Source organism: Acomys russatus, chromosome 21, assembly GCF_903995435.1.
Source record: "Acomys russatus chromosome 21, mAcoRus1.1, whole genome shotgun sequence".
Taxonomy (NCBI): Eukaryota; Metazoa; Chordata; class Mammalia; order Rodentia; family Muridae; genus Acomys; species Acomys russatus.
The window spans coordinates 53,411,570-53,433,299 of NC_067157.1; the positions used below are offsets into that span (position 1 = coordinate 53,411,570).

Consider the following 21,730-nt stretch of genomic DNA (forward strand, 5'->3'; position numbering starts at 1 on the left):
ATAAATGAATTTCCCTACAAGAGGTACTGATTTATTTTAAATAGCATAAATGATACACTGAAATTTTCGCCAGTGAACATTTCTTATTAGAATTGCGTAGTAGCTGAAGACAGCCTGGTTTCCACTGGTTGTGATAGGAGAAGAAAAGATGAGCTCCTACAAGTTCTGTCAGAAATGTAAATCAGATGCCACTGCTATTCCAAGTGTGACACGAGATGGCATATGCAACATGCAACTCCAGGAGCTTTAATCTGGGGCATGCTTGGTTCTAGCTGGCTGAGCAGTTCATCTGCATGTGAAACAGGAACAGAAAGAAAAGCCAATGAAGATGTTAGTCCTGCTGAAGAATCTTCTCGAACTGTGGCTCCCAGTTTGCGGTGACACTGGATGCTGCTCTATCTGCACAAATTCAGGTTACTGAAGAGGCACCTTAGTGTGAGGGGCAAGTACAGCTTTAAGGGTAAGATTAGGAGCTGGAGGCCTACCACTTCATGCCTGAGAATACAAAAAGCAAAATGTGTATTTATGTGAGGAGCGATAGTGTAGGCATTGGTTAGCAAATATTCAATCCTGTTAGAAATGAGAAAGGTGTAAAAAAAATAAATAAAAATAAAAAAAAAAAAAAAAAGAAATGAGAAAGGTGTAACACTCTGCATAGAAAGTTTTTTTTTTTCCCCTGCATGAAAATATTAAAAACACTGGAGACTGGAAGTAAGTAGACAGTATTAAGAACCAAGGATAGGAGAGAAGAGGACAGATGTGGCAGAGGTGGGCATCAGTCCCCATGGTGTCCATCTGCACTTTTGCATTTGGGAAAAATCTCAGCCAGAACTGGCCATGGTGGCACACACCTGTAATCCCGGCACTCAAGGAGACAGAGGTAGGCTGGTCTTTGTGAGTTCAAGGCCAGTCTGATGTATAAAGCAAGCCCAGGACAGCCAGGGCTGCACAGAGAAACCCTGGCTTGAAAAACAAAAACTGAAAACAAACAAATCAACAAACAAACAAACAAAAAAAAAATAGGAAAAAGAGATAGAAAATCTCAGCCAGGCACATGGCATCCAGAAAAGGCCATTTCTGCTGTCTCTGGGGCCACCCACATGGCCATGCAACCTATGTTGCATGCAGTGAGATCTAGTGACATGGTTGGCTTCTGGATATGACCTGACTAAAAACTGAAGTTTTCTCCTTTCTCTTTGTTCCTGGTTGACAAGGGGGCTTGGCAACTGCATGCTGGGAATAGCGCTGCCATCCCAGCTCCAGACCTAAGAGCCTGAAGTAAACTTCAGTCGGCTTGAGGCAATGCTCCATAGAGGAACAAAGAAAAGCATTTTTTTTTTTTATGGCTGCTATAGCAACAGTGGGCACAAAAACTGCACAAGTTACAACCTGAAGATGTTTCCTTCTGATGCTGAAAGTCCTTGCCAAGTGCAGGTTTCTTTGCAGTTATCCTCAGCAAATTAAGGCCTTCGGCCACAATTAGGAAAAAAAATAAGGGGTCCTGACTTGTGTGAGCGTGAGGTTGAAATCATGAGCACCTGGGTTTGAGCCCCAGTCCCCGTAGAAAAAGCCTCATGTCAGTGCTATGCTCTGTAGTCCCAGCGGAGACAGACAGATCCCTGCCTGTGGCCTGTTGGTCATCTGGACCCTAAAGAAGGACAAGCTCTCAAAAACAAGGTGAACAGCCTCTGAGGACAGACGCCTGAGGATTCCACAAATGGGTGCACCCACCCATCCGCCCACAGACACATACCCAACAGAGCAGGGCGGCAGGGAGGGTAGGGTGGGGGGCGGGGGGGATTTTTGTCTGGAGAATTGAAAGCACCTGTTCAGTTGGTTAAATGAAGAACACAAAGTCTCCATGCAGGTGGCAATTTACTCAGTCCTGTAATCAAGGACAGAGAGGCCCGGCTCTCCTCAACCCACTTCAGCAATGTTCCTGGGCTAATGCGCTCCTATTAGAATATTCAGGGTTCCTTTCTCACTTAGAAATGGGGTCAGCTGCCCTGTCTAAAAGGGGCTGAGTGGGGCAGTGGATATCTTGAGACAAGGCAGAGCTTGCCTCCAGCCTGCTGGGCCCCACATTGATTCTGTCGGTGACCCAAGGTTGGGCTGGGCACCAGGCACCAGGGGTGACTTCTACCTAGGAGCAGGCGTGTGCGGGCTGGGAAGGTAAGTGGATGTTAGCAGAAGACTTCCTGCTGCTGGGTTCCTTAACTTTCTGGGATAATTGTGTCCCTGCTGGTGTCTGACTGTGCATCAGTGGCGTCTAAAATGGTGCTCAGAAAATTAAAAGCCTCCCCAGTAAGTTGTTTATTTAAATCATGTTTGTTATGGAAGTTTGGAGCTCTGGGGGAAATCTTACAGAAACAGCCTCTGGTTTCTTTAGACCGACAAACTGCAAATACACATGAAGTCTCAAAACACCAACTGTGAGACCTCAAAATCAAATCTGCTGGCATTCAAGATGTGGAGTGGTTCCCTTCAGCCCACCATGGAAAGTGGATCCCTGGGTCAATAGACTCAGGGCGACGGAGATTGTATCTCTTTAATCCTATCTTTCCAGTCCAGCCTCTCTTATTGATTAAGCCCCGCCTGCACTTCCCAGGGGCACAATGCTGCCCACACAAAGGCTCTGAGAGGGTCTTTCAGAGGCTTTGCTTTGATTCGGACTTACTTCTTTCCAAGTAGCAGTCATCTCCTGAACGTAGCCTTTGCTGTCATTTCCCCGTTTACATGTAAAGCTACTTTTGGGACGCTCTAAAGATTGATAAATAAATAACTGCTGATTTCTTGTCCTTCCAAAGCATTCTACGTCGTTTAAAGATCCAACAAGCGACATTTCATCTTGTGCCCACTCGAGACTGACTTAGCAAGCGGTGGAGCTCAGGAGCTTTTCCCTTAAGAACCCTAACCCTAACCTACCAAACAAAACACCCTGAGATTCTTTAGGGATTGCAACATTCCATTAGAGGCAGATCATTGACATAGGTAGCTATAAGAATAGTTAAGGCAGGTTGTCTGTTGACCGGCCTGTCATTTAACTGATACCTGAAAAGAACTAGAAAGAAAATAATTCAGTTGCTATCAGATTCCTGGGCTGTCTGTGAGTGTGTCTGGGGCGGGGCGGGGGGGGGGGTGTCGGTTCTATCTTCTTCCTAGAGTGTGGAGGACATTATGGGGAGAAGCAGGTACCCTGGGACAGATCCCGTTTCTACAGGGGGAAAAAAGGGGAAAATTGCTTTTTTTTTTTTTTTTTTTTTTTTTTGTGGACGTGCACACCTGCCTGACAAATGACCTCCTGGAGGGCACTGGGAGTTGTGCCTCCCTCCAGGCTTCTTCCAAGCCAGTTCGAGAGTAGGGGGAGGGGAACAGGGTACATTCATTTCTGCCTGTGTTTCAGCCCACTGGCTTGCAGTATTACTTGATTTTTAAGTGTTCTCTTTACAAAACAAATCCACAAAACAGGCATCAAACAAACAAACAAAAGCTGTATCCTGCTTTTTCACCTATTCAGAATAGAAGTTTCCATACAAATGAGTGGGCGAGAGGCTAGTGCAGTAGGCTCAAGTGTCCCTACCAGAGATGCCTCCTGTCAGATCTTCTTCATTCCTGGCTGAGGAGCAGTAAACTTTGAGGAGCCAACTGGCAAGATCCTTGACTCCAAGGAAAAGCAAAGCAGAGAGGAAGGCCACATTGCTGCCACAGTTCCCGGTGCAGATCACTAAGCCCTAGAGGCCACCAGCAAGGTGAAAAATGGCAAGGGACAAAACTATGTTGATTTCCAGGAGTCTGTGTATGGAGCCATTTCCATTGAAATGTCTGCCAAGGTGCTCTCCTACAGTGTTGAGTGCACTCCCCGAAGCAGGACCCCGTGGAGCGTTGTCTCCTGGTACCAGGAGTGGGGTTGACTGAAGTTGCTATGTGCTGACTTTGGGCCCTCAATTGGTTTGAAATGGGAGAACACACAACTTGGCTGCTCCCATGCATTGGAGCACTGGGTTCTGGGCACCACAGGAACCAGTCTCTATCCTGTGGAAGGAAAGCTAGATACAGAAGACCCAGTAAACTAACACTATGAGGCTGGAGGCTCATAAGAGACAGGGGAATTGCTCCAAGTGCAAGGAAAAAATAGGTTATTTATTGGTTTTCAGGCCAGTCTGGGCAATAGAGTGAGGCCTTACCTTAAAATTAAAAGTGAAAACAAATAAACAAAACTAACTAAAATATAATACCTAGACTTCAGACAAGTGTAAGGTAGCATTGGGTTATAGTTTCCTGTAATTTAGGAATTACTTACACTACTTAAGAATGACACAAAAGCCTTGAAATTCATTTATTTGCATCCAGCCTCTCAATCCTTCTGATGACATGTTTCATAAAACTTATTTTGAGAACTTAAATTAAATCTCCCAGCAGACTTCATTCCCATTTTTCTTTAACTATGTCATTCAATTAAATTGGTATGACAGGAAGATATGCTTGATGCAGATTGCAAGCTTGAAGGGATGTTGAGCTGGGCCACCTGCACACCTTGTTTATGCTCAGAATAGTAGCCAGGTTGGTGGATGTGGTCTTCACACTGCAGTCTCTGCCAGTAAAAAGTAATCCCCCCTCCTCAATAAAACCCAAAGGAAATACACTTTCAGCACGGTGGGTGGGTCTAAGTAGTGTAACTATTTGTCAGGCTTTCTTTGCCTATCTGTGATTTTCCTTTTCTTTTATAATGCACAGTTGGCATAACAACTGTTATGGTGTTCTGTTGCTGTGTGATAACTCCATGCATATATTGATGATCAAGCCAGGACAGCCTTTGCATCTCCTGGAACTGACCATTTCCTTGTGTTTGGAGCCTATAAATACCTTCCTCACTTTTAATCAGTTAGAAGCCACATTCACTCTGGTGTGCTGTAGAGCGCTGCTTTTATCACTATTGTCACTGTGTGTGTGCAGTGGTGTGTGTGTGTATTGTACTTGTTCCATGGTGTACGAGGAGGTCTTAGAACAATTTTCAGGACTTGGCTGTCTTTCCTTCTGCTGTGGGTTTTGATGATAGAACAAAGGTCGTCAGGCAGGCAAAATGCTTCCACCTACCGAGCTATCTGTCAGGCCCCATTGCTTGCATTTTTAACACATAATATTACTAAGTTGTTTTAGTGTATATTTCAGATGTTTAATTAAGAAAAATTGTAGCTCCTAATCTCAGACACAGTTGTTTTTTATGTTACAATAAAGTGAAGGTATTCTAATTACACGTTTGGAAATCTGTGTTGGAGAAGGCTTTAAACTGCAAGTAAAAGCCTCTTCTCTCACCCTGTCCTCCATACTCAAACAAACACTCTTAAGGTTAACCATCATCATCTTCATCATCATCATCATCCAGATAAGATTTTAGAATTCTATGAGCATTGATTTTATCTTTGACTCTTTTTAAAAAATTCTATGTATTAAAATGCAATCTACATGAAGCCACAGACTGACCTTGTTTCTTGTCACAGGGTATGTCAAAACCACATTTAACCACTGGAGTATTAGTGAAAATTTTATTGTCTCTTAGTCTTTATCTATTAACAAAGAGTGCTATAGAGAATATCCTGTGAGGAGCTATGGATGTAGCTCAGTCGGTTGGGTGCTGGATTCACAGAGCCCTGGCTTCAGAGTTTCAACACCTTAAGCCTAGACATGGCGCCACACACACTGTGATCACAGAATAATTCAGGAGCTGGAGACGGGAGGACTTGAAGCTCAAGGTTATCCTCAGTTGCACAGTGAGTTCAGTGCTAACCTGAAATACCCGAGACCCTACCTCAGAGAAACAAACCACTATCTCCCAGAATGACCTTGACAAGCCTTGTGAGTCTGTCCACGAGGCTAATTCTAGTGGGATAGCGATGTTCTGATATGCAGGACCAGAGGTTAGGGTTCTGCCACTCAAAGGAGGCCAGGGAGCTTTGGTCAGGAGGGATGATCCTAGCAGGAGACTGAAATATGTGGACACCAATTTCTTATATTCAAGGCTAGTTGGTTTCTAGCATTATATTTCACAAAGCAAATCTGCATGTGAGTGCAGCAGATGCTTTTTAAGCCTTTGAGGAAAACAAGAGATACCAGATTGAACTGTCAACCTGGACATAGAGGTGACTAGAGTCAACATCTATTGGTAGGGCTTGATGAGTCAGTGCTCAGAGTGACAAGGTAAACTAGTCCTGAGAGTGTTGTGCCCCCCCACAGCACGTGGGGCTAGGAGATTTAACATATTAAATCAAGTTCGTTATTTGTGAAAAGGTGTTTTAAGTGAAGCGATATTATATTTGGGACTGGAAGTGATTCTGACTTTTTTTTTTTAACCACTGACAAGTGACTCTGCCAAAATTTAGATCCTGAGAGTAAGAGCTATCCCTAGTTGGAGGGGGGTAGGGGTGGGGGGGGGGGTGGGAAGGGAAATAGTTAAGTGGCAACAAAGAAACACTATGTGACACAATGGATGTACCTATTGTGGGACAATGTTTGGTTATATAATGAGTCTGACCCACAGTAACAACATGGAAGCTCCTCAAAAATACTGACGCCAAGAGAAATAAGTAGGGTGTACTATGCAACTCCTCTTGTATGAAATACCAGGCAGGGGTCATTCACAGAGACAGAAATGAGGAGTGTGCTTTGATGAACTGCCGTTTGGGACGAGGAGACACCGGAAAAGAGAAAGCTGTCCAAAGGCAACACCGTGAAGTGCTCTCAGTGCTATCAGCTTGAGCATTTACATGATTAAAATGGAAAATTGTGTTGTGTATATTTGCCACGATAAAAATAAAGAACGAGAGAACATAGAGTCGTGCTCTGATGATCACACTTTGTAATCTGTGGATAGAAGGTATCAAATCAAGATGAGAAGCAGCGCTAGAGTGTGAACTAAGCGATCCAGAATGAGCTTCAGGACTAGGGGGTCATTTTCCAGAGCTATGAGAGGGGGAAACAGGCAGCTGATGCAGAGGAAGGGATGATTGACATGGCCTGGATAAACAGGGCTGGTGTCTGGGAGACAGGAGCACAGTCAGGGAGAACACAGTATGTCTGCAGGGCTCCTACCAACAGAAGACAAAGGACTTAGGATAAGGGACCAAAAACTATCGTGTAATCAGATGGAATTTAGCTGCCTGTGTCCCCAAGAAGCATTACCAACCTCTGGGCTGGAAAGGGGAGAGAGCCTAGCACTCAGAATGCTGGGACGGGAGGCAAGGCTCAGGCCCACATTTTACAAGAAGGGTCTGGATGATTGCTGGCTGTCTGGGCTCAAGTTATAGCAATGTGACTTTCCTTCTCGCTGTGTGGAAGTGATGTGTTCAAATATGACAATAAAGCCAAATTGCTAAATACTATAGTTCCTTTGTGATGGTCATGATACCTGACACGGTATTTTATGGGCTATATATCCACCATGAGAAAATATTCTGCTCCCCACAAGTTTAACTTTTCCTGTGCAAAGTTGACATATATCATTCAGTTAAGAGACTCCTTGACAATGCATTGTTACTCATCACACACAATCATAAAAATGCATCTTATCTTCCCAGGTTGATCTTAAGCCTATTAAACATGTTGGTAGAAGTTTTAGAATTAAAAGGAGCAGTTTTAGAATTAAAAGGATTTTTACTAGAAAAATGGACTTTCAGAAATGCAATTGAGCCCTGAGTCAGGGGCAGCCACAAGCTTTCTTGCCTAGTGTTAACTTTACCATTTCTTAAAACAGCGTCTCTGTGGCAGATAGAAGCAACCCACAGAGACCACTGCACGGAGAGAACTGCTGGTCAAAGTGCAAAGAACAAGTGACTAGGGAGGGCCCAACCCCAAATGGGACATCTATGACATTAACCCTACACTGAAGGCTCAGGCACGTTACTGATGAAGGTATGGGAAATTTAAAGGGTAAAGGACAAGGAGGTGGGTCACAAGCATTTTCTGGGTATGATGGGATGGTGCACCCATGAACTCTTAACAACTATGGTTGCCTGCATAAGATCACACTAGTCAACAGCCCAGCATGGATGCCAGACAGGCTCATGAGTCCCCATCTCTGGATAAGGAGTTATGGGTTGTCAACAACTTTGAGGGAGGGTCAGTTTTCTTCAGCGACAAGTCCCCTGATAGACTGAATATGCCCATGTGGTCCTCACTGTATTCATATGGCCAACACTAGTCAGATTCAGTAGGCGCGCGCACGCACACACACACACACACCAGTAAAACCATAGAACATAAATCAGAGAAAGGGGTGTGAGGGAGGCATGGGGAAATCTGGAGGTGGGAGGAAGTGTTGGATCTGAGTAAAATGCACTGTACGCATATGAAATTCTGAAGAAAGACGACCAAAAATACATGTGAGACAAACATAGCATATGATTTGAAAGTCATTTATCAGTTCTCTAACTAAGAGGAAAACACACAGGCCTGCTGGCTTTGAGGATGAGATCTCACAAGCTCATTATAGCTAGTGCTATGCCTCTTAGCATTCGGCATTAAAAACATGAAAGGAACGACTTGAATCTCAAGTTGTTTCACGAAACACCTGTCTTGGAAAACACAGCACAGGAAAGGCGGCTCCTGGGCCACAGAGCTGGGAAGATGCGTTTGCAGCATCCCACTGGTTCAGAAAGCTGCATGTGTGCATATCAAACAGTTCCGTCCTACAGAGAGTAAACATTCTACCCCAGTTTAACTTACGCTCGCTAATTATGGGGCCATCTACCTATCTATGCACTATCACCCCATTTTCAGTCCAGAAAGAAAACCAGGACGGAGTAACCTTGGTTTGACACTTAAGAGAGAAAGGGAACAGGTTTCACCAGGTGGGGCTGGTTGGCCTTGATCTCTGTGCACAACTGAAGATGACCTTGGGCTTGTGATGCTGCCACCACCTCCCAAGAGCTGGATTTACAGGCATGTACCACCTTTAGGTGGTTTTGGTGTCTAAACTCAGGGTAGCATGAACTTTTGAATAAGGCCTAAATCATAGTTCCAAGAGACACTAATGGCAGTTTGGGGGTGATAAACCATGGCATGTCCCCTCCACCAAACACTCCCAGAGGCTGAGACTATACCCAGACAGTTTGACTCTGACCTAAACCAGCAACACCGCTGAACAAACGATGCAGCAATCTGCTCTTCTCCCAGTTTAAATGTTAAACACAGAGACCCCTTTGTTGAACCTGTGTTCTCCATGTTGCATTCCTAGCTGGCTCCAAAGGAAAGTAAGTTTTCTTTGGTTTCCATGTGGCTGAATTCATTCTTGTATGTATGTACTTGCACTCCAACCCAGCTCCTCATTTCCTCAGGTCAGCCCAGGAACCCATGTTGCATGATGCTCTGTTTGCAAAATGCACCATCCCCATCTCTCTATGCACTGCAAGCTGGCCTGGAACTCATAAATCTGCCTCTGCCTCTTGAGTGCTGGGATTCCAGGCACACAACACCAGGCCTCACCTGCACTGTATTCTTGTTCTCTGGGTTTCTCTTATTAAGTACAACTGCAGAGGTCAAAGTGCTTGAAGTCAAGATGCAGAAAACTTAGGGATTGACAAATGATACTGCTTGGGATGGGCATCCTGACCTTTCCCTGGTAGATTTTTTTTTGGTGACAAAAATAATGGACAGTGTTTATAATGTCCAGTGTAGCTGCTACCTGCCCCGTGTGACTACTAAGGACACAGAATGGGGCTACTATAAGGGACTGGATGGTTGATTTATTTAGTTTTCCTATAAATAGTAGCATATGTGCATGTAGAACATAGCCCTAGAGAGAGGTCAGAGTACCATCAAGATAAACCCACATACTCAGTAGTCACGTCAGTGAGAGTCTGTTCTGAACGGCTTTGTGCTCTCTGGAGCGCATAGAGCTAGGCCAGGGGTCTTCGATTTGTGACCACATTGACTTCCAAATACAGAGGATAAAATTATTTGAAACTTGTGTTAGGTTTTTGTTGCTGTGATGAAATGAATGATAAAGAAAAAGTCTAGTGGAAGACAGTTGGTGTTTTGTTTTTGTTTTGTTTTTGTCTCACTGTATTGGCGCTTTCCACGCACAGTTGCATGACCACATTAGTTCTGGGCCCCGAGTGGAGAAAAGCAGCTTATATTGGGGCAGTGAGGAGAGGTGGGAAGGAGCAGGGAGACGGTTGTCTGGGAACAAGCTATTCTTTCAAAAAGATGCCTCAAGGGACTGTCTTCCTGCGACCAGTCTTTATGTCTCACCCCCCAGTCCCCGTTCAGCTGTGAAGGCATCTATTGATGCTTCCTCCCTGCCGCCATGTGGTCACTCTCTGCAGCAGCCCGAGCTGGGGACCATGCCTCCAGCACAGAGCTTTGCAGGAGATAATTTACATCCAAACAGAACAAAGCTTCCCTTTATTTAAACAAACAAACAAACAAACAAACAAACAAATGACTAGAAATGAGAGGGGTGGCCAGACCTGGGCCTGATTATAAAGCATACACTCCAAATCACCGAACACCGTCTTTCGAGGAACATTTGTCGATTGACAAACACTTTGCAGAGGAACGGTATGCGGGAACTTGCTTGTACATTTGCAAATGGTTTCTTTAATTAAAATAAATACTCTCCAAAGCTTTCTATCTTTGCACCCCAAGCTGTCTCGCAGGCAGAAAGTCTAGCGAGACTTATTTCCAATCTGCAAATGAGCCAATATTGGAGTTGAAATTAGATTTTTGGACACATGACAAATAAACAAGAAATGCATTTTTTTTTGACATTTCCTAGCATTGATCTTCTTTCAAAAATGCTTTTTGATGAGGAACGTTTTATAGATTAAAAATTAACATATCAACATGGCATGGTTCTACTTGGGGCATGTTTGTGGGTTCAGGCAGTTATGACAGGGAAGTTCAGCAGAGCCTGGAGTTTTGTGCTCTGTGGCCTATGTTTAGTCACCCTGAGGCTGTCTTGTCTGGTATCTCCTCGAATACATTATGGTGCAAGCCACACACTTGTGGGGTTTAGATTTTAATTCCAGTTCTTTAAGAAAGAACAAACCCAATCTAGTTGACAAAGCATTTCATTATTATGTATGTATTTTTTATAAAAATAAACTAAGATCTCCTTAAAGAGCAGCAGAGGAAGGCAGGCATGTGGCACTCGCCTGAGGTCCTAGTGAGGGCTTCCTTGGCTATCTACTAAAGTTAGGGCCAGCCTGAGCTATAGAAGAGCACAATCCAAACTGAACAAAAATGAAAACAAACAGAAGGAAGAGCAAAGAGAACAGTTTCCCTTGTCCTTGCATAGTAAATACCAACAGTCTCTTTGCTTTTCACTTCTAAACTCAACATACTGACAAAGGGCTGTAGATCTTACTGGCTAACTTAAGTTTTAATTCAATCACAATGCAAATCTTGGCACCTTCCCTGACTCCTTTCCTACACAGAAACTGAAAACAAGGGTCAGATCCTCATCTCACAAAAATCCCCAATGACACATTTAGTGCCACTGGCATTGAGTAGTTCAAAGTCACCATTTTCAACATAGACATCACATGGCTATACTATGCTTGTTTTTATGAATCTGGGTTTGATGTGGCATTTACAGCTTGAGCTTATGCCTTTTAAAGACCCATTCTGAGGAAAGTAGTGCAAGGCAGCACCCTTGGATTGGAGGATTCAGGAGGGGCCTGTGTAGGTGAGGGTCCGAGGCATACACTGTGCTATTCCTCCTGAGCTCTTCACCACACAGGTGCTATCTGTTAAAGGAAGGGAGACTGTTGAGTGCCTATAGAAAGTTCTTCTCATTTATTTAGCAAAATATAGTTTTAAGGGGAGGAAAGATGGCTCAGTGGTTAAGAGCATTGTCTGCTCTTCCACAGTTCAATTCCCAGAACCCACATGGCAGATTACACCTGTCTGTAACTCCAGTTCTAGGGGATCTGACACTTTCATACAGACATACATGCAGTTAAAACACTAATTCACATAAAATAAAAATAAATTTAAAAAAAGACTAGGTCTCTTGTTTTTATTTGATTTCTTTTTAGTTGATATTAAATCTTGTCCCTGGATTTCTAATTTACCACAGAACATTATTCTTTCAAATTCAGTTGTTATTTTTAAAAATTCCCAGCTATATTCCAGTCCAAGACAACACCAAATAAAACAAATATGTCTGACTTCTCAGGGGCTCAGGAGGTTTCACTCTTACAGCTTCTTTCATTCCAGGCCAGTGACTAGAGTGTACTTCATATTTTGTCACTATTTTCCAGTATTAACCATGTCAACATTTTGCATAGGCGTCATAAAAGTTAGTGAGGTGGTTCTGATGCATTGTAAGAGGGCCACAGGAAAGAAGGATGCATCGCAGGAGTTGCTAGGAAATCAATGAATGCTTTTACGAGCCATAGTCAAAATATGATCAAAGGCTTGGACGAAAACAAGATCAGGTTATTTGATCCCCAAACATATACTTTGTTGAGTCATATCAATTTAAAAATATTCCATGCTCGGTGAAAACTAAAGCCGCAGTGCTCCCAGGAGTAGGGGATGCCATTTGCCAGTGTGCATAGGCTCTCTGTTTGGCTGTGGAGGAAGCCTTTGCTAGTGCGTTCTGTGGTGTACTTCCACACTCCCGATCGACTCTCTGTGGATCTCTACACGCGGCATTATGACCTAGGAGTGCCATTAAAACACAGTGTTATAAAAGTATATGAAGACACTTAAACACTTTCTGAAGACACTTTTGTGAGGCTGGGGAGGCAGTTCTAAGACGGGGCTAGACGACTGGAAAACAATGGCGGTTAATTCTTATTACCTTTGCATTGTTTGAGCCGCTCTGTCTTTCATTTACCCCACAGAACCTCAAGCACACTATTTTACTGTGAGGAGGAACGTAGACTCAGGACAGGAATACAGGTCCAAGTAATCAGTGCATTTCCACAGTCCTCGGAGGTCGTACCTTCTCTCAAGTCATTCTTTCCTCTAGTAATGAATCTGCCGTGACCATCACGAATCTGCCGAGCTGTTACCAGATGGATCTGCACCATCACATGCACAGGGGGCCTTGTTACAGCATGTTAAGTAATGCCCACTGCTCCTTGGCATCTGGTGAGCTCAGTGACGGAAAGGATGAGGGAATCTCATTTTCCAATGGACCTGGATACATGTTTTAACAGGGGTCCTACATACTAACCTTACCATTCGTGTTGGAGAAGCCCACATCTACCAGAACACCCTAGTCTATTTTCTTCAGATGGGAACTATACACAGTAGCAGTCACAGGAACACAGGATCTATGCACATATTGGTCTGGGACACAGATCTCTGCTACGGATAGGGCTTGACTCAGACTATGTGAAAAAATGGGCCGAATGAGGGTTCTCTAAGCAATTTCTCTTGAATGTCAGGTCTGAAGTGTTTTTTGAACATTGACAAAGCCTTTGATAGCTGCCTTAGTTATTGTTTTACTGCTGTGAAGGGACGCCTTGATCAAGACAACTTATAAAAGAAAGCATTTAAAATGGGGGGGAGGAGCTTGTTTACAGTTTCAGAGGGTGAGTCGAGCACCATCACGGTGGGGAGCACGGCACAAGCAGGCATGGTGAGGGAGCACCATCATGGTGAGGGAGCATGGTACAGGCAGCACGTGCTGGAGCACCATCATGGTGAGGGAGCATGGCACAGGCAGGCATGGTGCTAGAGCACCATCACGGTGGGGAGCACGGCACAAGCAGGCATGGTGCTAGAGCAGGAGCTGAGAGCTCACATCTGATCCACAAGCAGTGGGCAGAGAGGGAAAGACTAGGCCTGTCGTGGGCTTCTTCTAACTTCAAAGCTCACCCCTGGTGATGTGACACACCTTTTCCAACAAGGCCACATCTCCTAATTTCTCCTAAAACAGTTCTGCCAGCTGGGGACCAACTATTCACATATATGAGCCTTTGGGGGGCATTCTCATTGAAACTACCACACACCCTATTAAATACATTTCTATCTTCTCACCAGATGCCATTTTAGCTCATTTATACTACGTTATTTAGAATCCACAACAATATTACATTGGCTCTGTGATACGCCCCTGCTCTGGAGTTGGCACGACTGGCACACAGGGGATTAGGATGATTAGCAGTTGGTGGTGCCAGTGCTTGCAAACCAGGTGCCAACCCAAGCTCCTGTCTAGGTGCCATGAGATCTCTTCAGCAGTTCAACTGGGTTAATGTCCATTTGTGAAAGTTGGGGGCCTGAAGCAAATGGGGACTATGAGGTCAATTTGTGCCTGCCAAGAAGCTAAAGCTATGGAAACCAATGGAAGCTCCAGAGAGGGGAAAGACTACAGCAGTCAGGTGGAGAGGGAAGAGAGGGAAAGGGGAGGGGAAGGGGAGGAAGAGGTCAATTCAGCCTTTATAAATTAATTTTCCTTTGTCCTCTTTTCAACTTCAAATTGCAAGAGCCAGTGGTTTAAAACGTTATGAGACAGTTGCCTGAGTCCAGCCACCTCAGAAACGATCTCTAATTCACTGACAGGGACAATGCTGCTTCAGATGTTCCATGTTTGCCTGTTAACCAGTAAAGGATGTAAAGATGGAAGTTGCCATTCTCCAGTTAGCTAAAGCAAGGCACACAAGTCATAATTGTGTTGCCTGCCTTGACTTAAAGCTGGACCACTCCTTTGTTCCCTTATCACTCAAAATTCCGGGTCTCTTGATTTAACTCAGTCTAGCTGTCCACTCCTTTGTTCCCCTATCATTCTAAATTCTAGGCCAAAGCCCAAGAGGGGACCTGACTGCAGAAAGCTGAGGGTCCTGAAACCAGGCGACCCAGTCACCGTGTTTACTTCTTTGCTCAACCCCTTGTGTCAACAACTGATTGGCCAATGTGATGGGCCATCCTGCTCCCCCTCGCTTTGTGTTCCCACCCTTTAAAAATGTTGTACAATCTCCCTTTGGGGAAGTTGGTTCAGATCCTGACTTGGCCACCTCCCCGAGGATGCAGAAAATAAAGCTTGCATTTTAAAGCTTCTTTGAAGAGAGTCTTCTCGGCTTCCACTCCGGTCCCAATAAAAATACACTCAGGTGTTCTTTGATAGTCTTTTTCACCATAAAGCTTAGTTCCCTGCTTTCTGAGGGAGCAAAGGTCACATGAGTAGACTCAGGTTGAAGTGATGGTGAGACCATAGGACACCACAGGTGCCCGGCTCCCTCTCTGCTCTCCCATCTGGGTCACATGCTCAGAGGAAAGGTAGCTGCCATCCTGGAGACAAACAGCCAAGAACAGGGCCCTGTGGTGAGGGACCTCGCCTTCTGACAACAGCCAAGGAGGAACTGAGGCCCTTTTTGTCCCCCACCCCCAGACATGTGAATGGAGGAGCCACTGTACAGGTAGGTCTATTTCCTCTAGTCAAGCTTCTAGATGGGGGTTCCCATGTGGACTGCAACCTCAAGGAACTCCCCCAAACACAACCACTCAGCCAAAGGCTTCATTGGTGACTCCTCACCTTAGGAGCTCTGGAACATAATAAATGTCCTAAGAAATGATGAAATTTAGGGCAATGCAACCATTCTATTCCTACAAACAACTATACAGAACAAGTCAAACTAAAACAAAGGCTCATATTACCCACATTTCCAAAGGACAAAGGGACACCTAAATATCCCCACCCTCATTGAAATAAAGTTTGTCAGAAAACTCACTAATCCAAAGGCACGGAAACCATTCACAGGACCTCTACAGCAATTTCCTGAGGCAGTGACATGGCCCAGTGGGCACTTGCCACCAAGTCCTGGCTCTGATTGTGACACCCCACCCCAGGACCCACACAGTTGAGGGAGACATCCAACTTCCACAAATTGTCCTCAGATTTCCACCCAATAATTAAATTTAATACACTTTTTAAGAAAGTAACTTCTCATGATTTGGAGTATAAATACACAGGTTACTTAATGGTGGCACACTGTGTTAAAAAAAATTCAACCCAAATAGCCAAATATGACACAAGTGCTTTCCAAAAAATAGAAAATGACTTTAAACCATTGATATTTTCAAAGGAAAGTAAGAAGCAATGTAAAAACCAGGTCAAAGACATTGTCTACCTCATGATGAAATATTAAAATCCTGTTTTATAGATAGAATCATTAGGAAAACAGCAGACAGACAGAGTGAGCCATCAATGATTCTGATCCCTAAATGTGGCAGCTAGCCTTTGGCCACCCACAATCAGTGTGGACCATATCGTGACTGATGGAGACCACGGCTGAAGAGTGTTGCTCAATTTGCATGGCTTTTGAGCACAGCAAACATTACCTGAGTCCCACCCAACCATGATCCTTAACCAGGAGGCACCTTTTGCTTGTTTGTCTTCCTTTTGAGGCATCAAGACATCCTCATCATTTTTCAACTTCTACTTCCTCTACTGCAGAGCACTGGCTTTCCAGTGGGCTTCACTGGAGTGGCAGATGGTGACACTTGAACAAGTGACTTAACCAAGAGTTAGGCCTGGGTGCGAAGACCCAGCTAATTGTACCCTTTTCCAGAAAGCCCCCCAAGGAATCTGCAATTCTAAAAGAAATTCAATAGCATCTTGTAAAACTGCACATGGTTTTTACTTACCCAGCCTGCTTGAGATGTAATATCAGCACTGGCGTCCACTTATTGCTCAAACCTGTAACCTAGGGGACAAGCCTCCCTCCCCCTGGATGGACAGAGGTATGAGTGGGGTCTGCTCAGCTCAGCTGCTTTGACCTCTCAGAACATTTTCTGTTCTTCTTCCTCGTTTCCTAACTGGCAAACAGCTCTGCTTATTTCATCTCAAAGGACTTTTGAGTTTGCCCATACCAACCATGCTGCTTCTTTTCTTTTCTTCTTGTTTGTTTGTTTTTTTTTTTTGGAGGAGAGGGTTTTTTTGTTTTTGTTTTTGTTTTTGTTTTTTGAGACAAGGTTTCTTTGTGTAGCATGTGCCACCACACCCTGCAAACAGCCTGGACCCAGATGGGAAACTCCCTTTTTCCTTTGCTTTTGCTTTGAGGCATTTGGCAAAACTTTCTCTCCCTTCTGCAAAGAAGAGTAAAGTTCGGGTGTGGGGGCTCAGGACATCTTAGAATAAATGCCTCAATAAACAGAGTGCAGAATATCTCAACATAACTCCTTCCAAAATAAATACAAACATTTTCATAGGTGGAGTCCTATAGGAATGAAAAATAATCTGTTTTTCTGTCTATCGGTTCAAGGCAAGTGCAAGTACTCTTATCACATCCACAAAAGCAAGGCGCACACCACCAAGCACCCCTGGGTGTGTGGTCGGTACTCACTCCGCAGCCCAGGCCGTTTCTCCCTTCACAGATGACTTTCCTCTGGCCCTGTTCAGGCAGCAGCCCAGCTCCACAGCCAGGACCGGGACACAGCACGCCCCCCATCTGCAGCACACACTCCTCGGCGCCATACTGCTGGTACCTATTGTACTGGAAGAAGCAAAAGGCAAGGTGAGATTTGCACAGTGACCCAGAGCCATCTCAGATGAATTATTTCTGCCTGAAGCTCCCTGTTGAAGGACTCAGGCATTCGGCACTCAACTTGATTCAGCAAAGGATGCATATTTAGTGGTGGGAGTGTATGTGGTAGAGGTATGAGGGTGAGGGCTTAGGAGTAAAGGTATGACTCTGCACAGAGAAAGTTCTCCAAAATAGAACCCAAAATGAATTAGTTCATAGCCAGGCATGGTGCCAAATGCCTGTAATCCCAGCACTTGGCTGGTAAAGGGAGGAGGATTAAGATGTTGAGAATAACCTGGGATATAAGATACTTTTCCTGAAAACCCAGGGAAACAGTGAATTATTTATTTTACATATTTATTTTTCCTTAGAAAACAGATTAACCCCTCCCAAATCTAGCATTCTGTGACATTGTGCCCATCAATTGTATTTAATCTAATTTAAAGCACTATACGTGTGTATATATTAAGTAATAGATGTCATCTGTCTTTCAAGGCAAAATATTCTCATGCTTCTATTTGGGACTTGACGAGGCTTTATCATCACTTAGAAAACATACACCACAGTTGCTGACCACCTACAAGATGGCAGTGGGCTTGAAGAAGAGGACAGTCATCAAAGAACATTCTTCTGTCATTCTGCCTGGTTTCCTTTCCATTGGCTTCATTCAAACCCACAGCACACCACCATTACCTCCAGTCTGACCGACACCATGGTTTCTCTAACTCCAGCCCCAACTCCATCCTCACCCTCTGCAGCCTCAAGGCCTGCAGTAGAGGACCCAGGTGTGGTGGTTTAAATGAAAATCTTCCCTATAGGCTCACAGGGAATGACACTGTTAAGCGGTGTGATCTTGTTGGACGAAGTGTGTCACCGGGGGGCCAGCTTTGAGGTTTCAGATGCTCAAGCCAGGCCCAGTGTCACTTTCTCTTCCTGCTGCCTGTGGATCTAGATGTAGAACTCTGAGCTACCTCTCCAGCACCGTGTCTGCCTGCATGCCGCCATGCTTCCAGCCATGAGGATAATGGACTAAACCTCTGAAATGTAAGCCAGCCAAAATTAAATGTTTCCTTTCTAAGAATTGCCATGGTCATGGTGTCTCTTCACAGCCATAGAAAGTCTAACTAAGACACCAGGCCAGCCCCCAGGCTGCATCCAAAGCTTTCTGAACAGGTATGCGAGAAGACACAGATTTCTGCTGGGCCAGGAAGAAGGTGCAAAAAGCTATGAGAGGAAAAGTGGGTGGGGAAGAGGCCCCAGGTAGGGAGAGAGGCACTCTGGGGACAGGGCTAGAAAAGCAGTTTGTGTGTGTGGCCATGTGCACATGCGTGTGCATAAGGAGCCACTCTTAGATAGGGCTGAGACATCCCTTACCTCCTCTCACAGGCAAGCAGGGGCCCAGGTCTGTAGCACCTGATCCTTCTAGCTTGGGCCAATTTCCAGGCTCATCCACCATTGGAGAGATGCCCTTAGGGCAGGGTGGATCCTGAAAGCTCTGGCTTTATTCTAGTCTTCCCAGGGTCCTTCATTTCTAGGAGTACTTTAATCTGGAAGTCTGGTCAAATGCCCCCTCCTGATGGGATCCTAGTCTTTGGGGTATAATTCTGGAAGGCCTACAGATGCCCACTTCACTTCTGTCATGATCCCCTCTGCAACAGAAGAATGGGTGGCCAGGCCCGTTAAAACACCCTCCTTCACCTCTGCTGCCACTGCAAGTCTACCTTTGCCTTTGGGGTTTCTTCCTTGCCGGGGTTTGGGGTGGGGACAACTGCGATCCCTCTTCTCATATGTCATTTACTTCTTACTCTTTTTGGGTACCACACCCCAGGCCCCTTCTGCCAAGGTTCTAGGCTCTGTTGCTGTGATAGAAACGCCAACCAAAGTGACTAGTGGAGGAAAAAGTTTATCTGGCTTACAGGTCACAGCCTGCCATCTAGGGAACCAGACTCAAACAGGAACCTGGTGGCAGGAACTGAGGCAGAGACCCAGATGAATGCCGCTCACTGGCTTGCTTCCTCTGGTTGGCTCAGAGACTTTTCACGTATAGCCCAGGCCCACTGGCCTAGGCATTGCATCCTTCATGCTTGGCTGGGCTCTCATATTAGTTAGCATTTAAAACAAAACAAAACAAAACAACAATGACCACAAAAAACTAGCCTCACAGACATACCCACAGGGCAGTGTAATAGACTCGGTTGGTTCCTCAATTGAGACTCCCTCTTCCTAGGTGTCTCTGGTTCCTGTCAAGGTGACAAACATTAACCCGCACACTATGCTTCTGGAATGTTTTACTACTGAGGTTGGGTCCCTGTAGTGGTGTCCTTCATCCATGGAGGACACTCAAATTCCCTGGGAACACGGTGCTTCTAAGTTACTGTTCTGACATTACTGGATCATTTTGGCTTCTAAACTCAGATCAGTGACATAGATTTGCTCAGTTATTAACAGATTTATGCAGCCTTTGCTGAGAGTCTACCCTGTGTCCATCAGACACTCCCGAGAGGCCAATTTGAGGATGGAGCATAGCCAGGAGCCCTGCCCTTGTCTACGAGGTGATCTTACCGAACACTGAAAGATGAACATGCACAGGATTTTGAGGGGTGATCAGTGAGGGGAATAATAAAGAAGAACAGACCAGGCTCCTGGGGAAGACCATCACCATGACTGTAGGCCGTGTTTGGGAAAAGCTTTGCAGACAAGGCACACTTGAGCAGATATCTGAAGGAGATGGGAGAGTAAGCCCGAGGCTCCTCAGGGAAGGAGTTCTGTAGACAGAACAGCGCATGGTACAAAGGTCCTGGGGCCATCTATATTTGGCTGGGTTGAGGAATGCTTTTAAGAGCAGTGGGATTGAAACCAAGTGAGCCAGGGAATATGAGAGACAGTGAAGGCAGCAGGTTCATGGGGATCCTGGCTGTCTGGCTCCGCATGGCTGTTGTAAGAACTCTGGCTATTTTTCTAAAAGATACTAGAACCCCTGGAGAGCCCTGAGCAGAGGATTGGTATGACTTGATCCATATTGTAAAGGCATCTGTCTGACTGATACACTCCAAATAGACACTAAAGCGCACGAGGGATACAGGGAGCAGAGCTGTATGCCTGAGTTCTCCTTGGCAGCCAACGTGAGTGAGGATTGAGGCCTGAACCAGGGAGGTGGCATGGAGGCAGGGCAGTGGCCAAGGCTGGATATCCTGAAAGGTAGAAACTAGAGGATTTTCAGGCAGATGGCTTGCCTGCCATGAGAGACAAAAGAGGGGTCAAGTTGGAGTGTGATATGCTTCTCTTGAGGATGGAGAGGGAGGGAATATCCCAGAATGAGGTATAGACTCTGTGTGTGTGTGTATGTGTGTGTGTGTGTGTGTGTGTGTATGTGTGTGTGATGGGGTGATGGGAGTACAAAAAAGAAGTCATCACTTCTATCACACTTATGTTCAGTTTCATTACCTGATTCTCAAGTATGGGGGAATGTTGAATAGCCCCTGAATGGCTCAGTTAATTTAGAAGTTGTAGGCTTTGGATACAAATGTAAAGTGATCTGGCTTCTCTGATTTTGTTTGTTTTACTTCTTCTAGTCCCATGGAAACAAGACAGGAGAAAAGGACAAGCCTCTATATACATAGGCTAGTGTTATCTACACACAATGGTATACACAGAAAATATGTCTATTTAATGACACAGCCTTTAGATCACGTATTATAAGCAGATCTTCATGGGAAATGAAGGCATTTCATTGAGCGATGATTAGATGATTTATGCAATTAAAGACTCTATCTTCTCTGTACCTACCTACCTATCTATACACAAGAACTTCACCAGCTAGCTAAGTCATCTCTAGGCCACTGTGCTTACTGGGATGGAGCCTCACACTGCAGCCCATGCTGGCTTTGAACTTGAGGTAGTTCTCCTTTCTTGGCTTCCCAAGTGCTGGGGTTACTGGCACAATCCGCCCCCCATCCCACGAGCTTTGTTACCACACATTTTAATCTAGACTTCCTCTTTCCTTTCCCACTTTCAGTGCTACACAGATTTCTCCTTACTGTGGGGCTTCGTCTTGAGCATAACATTTGTCTGGTTGGGCTTTTTGGGATGGGGGAGTCCTGTCCATTTGAGCGAGCTTTTGTCATGTTCTCTACTCCATCCAATGTCTCCTTATAAAGCTCTGCAATGTGGACTCGGAACGATGCTGTGTACCAACAGTGTGTACACACCGTAAGAACAGAATGAGTTCGTGGATTCTAACTATTAACTTTCAATAA

The 21,730-nt window shown here is 44.9% G+C and overlaps 1 protein-coding gene across 2 annotated transcripts in view; it reads right to left on the reverse strand.

Annotated features, from left to right (window-relative positions):
- The window catches only part of Prkn (parkin RBR E3 ubiquitin protein ligase), a 1,140,959-nt gene that overhangs the window by 163,002 nt on the left and 956,227 nt on the right, over positions 1-21,730 (reverse strand). The window contains exon 9 of one of the 2 annotated variants that reach the window (XM_051164341.1): positions 17,295-17,444. In XM_051164341.1, coding sequence (XP_051020298.1) covers positions 17,295-17,444 — 150 coding nt within the window. Of the gene's footprint in view, positions 1-17,294; positions 17,445-21,730 lie in introns of those variants that run through there. The other variant, XM_051164340.1, reaches the window with a different exon arrangement.